The 3,651-nt window shown below is 35.3% G+C and overlaps 1 protein-coding gene across 1 annotated transcript in view; it reads left to right on the top strand.

Annotated features, from left to right (window-relative positions):
* Positions 1-2,319, top strand: part of MGP (matrix Gla protein) — a 5,324-nt gene extending 3,005 nt beyond the window's left edge. Inside the window, exons 3-4 of the mRNA XM_001367470.5 lie at positions 464-539; positions 1,541-2,319. Coding sequence (XP_001367507.1) covers positions 464-539; positions 1,541-1,679 — 215 coding nt within the window. The 3' untranslated portion in view covers positions 1,680-2,319. The remainder of the gene's footprint in view (positions 1-463; positions 540-1,540) is intronic.
* The last annotated feature ends 1,332 nt before the right edge of the window (positions 2,320-3,651 follow it).

Below are 3,651 nucleotides of genomic sequence, written 5' to 3'. Positions count from 1 at the left end.
TGCACTCTACCACAGAGATGGAAAATTTGATAGAATGGTAGAAAATGACTATATATTAAGTGGGAGACCAGCTTTTGGAATGCTATAATCATCACTACTGAGTCTTTTTTTCCTAATTTTTGGAGGTTGTGTAAATCTAAGAAACACTGTAAAATAGAAGATAGGAAGTCTTGGAATCAGCAAGACCTGGGATCAAGTCTTCCCTCTGACACATACTGGCTGTGTGACTTTGGGCAAGTCATTTACTTCTCAGTTTCCAGGAAGCTCTCCGACTGTAAATTATCGAATAGTTGGTGCTCTATATTGACATATGAGATTTCCTCACCAGTGAATCCACACCAGAAAAAAAAGGAAAAAATAATTCTCCTAGGATAGTGACTAAGAGTTAGTTGGTGCTAGGGTTTGTTGAATTATATTCTTGAACTATTTCTCAAATCATGCCTCTTGATTTTCATTTCCTTAGCTCCCTTCATTAACAGGAGAAAGGCCAATAACTTTATGTCACCTCAACAGAGATGGAGGGCTAAACACCAAGAGAGGTAAGTATGAAAACTAAAAGTCTCAGTTAAAATGTTCACTCTGATGATAAAACTCTGCACTGAACTAGAAATGAAATTTCCAAAAGTAGAAACATTTGAAATACATGGTTTAGACATAAAGAAGGAATCAGCGCATTTTAATACTATCCAATCAGAAAACTATTATTGCAAAAATGTTCTGGCATCATGAGGTCAAAAAATTTCCTAGAACTTAGAAGTGGTGCTCTCTAATGAAACTATATGGTCAAATCTGTGGATAAATTATAAGTTTTATCTTTCTTCAGTGAGTAAAAATTTAGTCTATATCCTATCACAGTTCAAGGTGAGACCTTAGAAAAAAACATTTAGACAACTTGAAGGAGATTTGAATTCAAATCTGGTCTCAGACATTGACTAGCTGTGTGACTCTGGGAAAGATAAATAATCTCTTTCAGCCTCAGTTTCCCCATCTGTAAAATGGGGGTAATAATAGGACTTACTCTGCAGGATTGTTATAAGTATCAAAAGAGATAACACATGTAAAGCGCTTTGCAAAAATTAAAGCAGGACATCCCAAAAGTCTTGGTACAGCTTTAAACTTTTAAAGTTTAAACTATTATTATTCTTAAACTATCATTTATTATTATTTTTAATTTTTATTAATTTTTGAAGAACTCAACTTTGGGGAGGGGATCTTCAGTAAAAAGTAAGAACTCTTAACTCTAACCAAGTCCTTAGGGAGCAACTTAGAACTAAATCTGAGTACAAAGGGAACAAGACAGAATGGTGAAGAATATTGAGTTTGTGGAAGGACTTAAGGAAGAGGGAAGAAAAACTAAATGATAATTATCCTTCCCCTTCCCTTTCTCTTTTTCTTCTTTCATTTTTCTCTCAATCACTTTGTTACTTTTTTCTCTTTCCAAAAATGTCATCTCCTCCCCCCCTCTTTTTCTTATATCACCATGATCAATTCATGAATCCCAATGGTTCACTCTTTTCTTTCTCCTTCCTCGATTTTATAGGGTCAGAGAACGCACCAAGCCAACCCATGAAATCCATCGGGAAGCATGTGATGATTACACACTCTGTTCACGCTATGCCTTCATTCATGGATATAGTGCTGCCTATAATCGTTATTTCAGGCAACAAAGAAATATTTGAATCTAGAATTTTGGAGTCTCCCTTTCCTGAGCCTGGAGCTTGGATTTATGTACAAATACAGTAATGTCATGGAAAGATATGGATCACTTGTTAACTGCATGTTCTTTTATCTCTTATTTTTTGTCTTCTTCCTTATCAAAAGATTATTAGATTCTCTATTACATCTTTCAATAACAGTGTAATGGAGGTCAGAGGGGAACTGGGATTTATGCTTATTGCACAATAAACTCCTGATTTGATACCTTTATTTTATGAGTTTAATTTTTATAGAAACTGTTTAGTTGCACACTTAACTCACTGAAGGATCTGTCAGAGTGAACATTCAACATATATAGCATTAAATAGAGAGTGAATTTCTTAAATTCTGTTAGTAATAGAATCCTTTCTATGAACAGGGTGTAGGGAGGGAGGTGAGAAAAAAAGTCTAATATATCATTTAGGTGTTCACGATACTCTGTCATCCCATTCTATCAAGGATTGGTGCTTCATTATTTTGGCTAATATATTACTGAGTGTTTTGCTTATTCTACTTTTAGATGTCATTAATGTATTTTATATGGGGGATGTCATTGGGAAGTGACAATGATGTAAAAGAAGACCAAAACATCAATAAAACATTTAAGAATTTTTTTAAATGTCATGAATGATTCGTTGTGTCGTTTCTAGCTCAAAACCTTTCAGTGGCTTATAAATGCCTCTCTTGTTTACATCAAAATTAATGTTAGTCTAGTATTCTTATTACCTAGCTTGGATCTTCAGCTAAGTCATAAGTGATTTATACAACCCCATGGTTTGTAGAGCTTGAATGGACTATTGCAGTCATCTAGCCCAGTCCCTTTAATTTACAGATGAAGAAACTGAGACTAAGACTGATTAAGTATTTTAGTTACCCAGCATCACCCAGTGAGTTGGTTTATCTTATATGCAATAGAAGCCAGGTCTCTTGACTCTTAGTCCTCTTCAAGGTTTCTTTCCTTTTGCTTTTTAAACAATATTTGTTGTTATTCAGTTAAGTCCAACTCTTTATGGCCCCATATGAGGTTTTCTTGGCAAAGATATTGGAGTGGTTTGCCATTTCCTTTTTCAGTGGATTAACACAAACAGAGGTTAAGTGACTTGCCCGCAATTACACAACTAGTGAGTGTCCGAGGTGAGATTTGAACTCCAGTCTTCCTGACTCAAATTCCAACTCTCTGTCCATTGAGTCACCTAGCTGCCTCCTTTAAACAATATGATGCTACCTTATTCCATGTCACTCTTGTATTTGAACCTCTTTGCCAACCCTGTCCAAAACCTATTTACTCTATTGAGCATTCCCTATAGAAATCTGCTCACATTCCACCACACTGTGCTTCCCACCACCCCTATATTTATATAAGGAATCCTGCACTACTGTATTTATACTTCTCTAATTCTTTTCATTGTATCAGATCTGTTTTTAGTGTGTTTCCTTTATCTCTCTCATTATACTTTAAGCTCAAAGAGAGACTCATTACTTTAAGATACAATTAATGAGCACAATGGGTGGTCAATAAAATAGTCTGCTTCCTATAGATTCCAGGGAATCAGTCAACAAGTATTTCTTAAGTAGCCTCTTTATATGAGGCACTCAGTATTCAAAGACAAAAATGAAATGATCTATGCCTTCAGAGAGCTTATATTTTCTGAGGAGGAAAAATATCCCCAAAAAGTACTTGCAAAATAAATATAAGGAAATGTCAGGATCAATAGCAACTGAGATTTGGGGGGATTGGAAATCCACAGATATGAGGTAGTGCTTGAGCTGAGCTTTTGAAAATACTAGAAATTCTTAGAGGCAGAGGTGAGGAGGGAGTATATTTCGCATGTAAAAGAGACAGTTTAACAGCATAGTAACAGGATACTGAGAATGTCACCAATAAGAAACAGCAAGAAGGCAAATTTGTCTAGACAGGATAGTGTACAGAGAGGAGTAATATAATCAAAGGCTGAA

The sequence above is a fragment of the Monodelphis domestica genome, chromosome 5 (genome assembly GCF_027887165.1).
Source record: "Monodelphis domestica isolate mMonDom1 chromosome 5, mMonDom1.pri, whole genome shotgun sequence".
Lineage (NCBI taxonomy): Eukaryota > Metazoa > Chordata > Mammalia > Didelphimorphia > Didelphidae > Monodelphis > Monodelphis domestica.
This window is presented reverse-complemented; position numbering and strand designations above follow the sequence as displayed.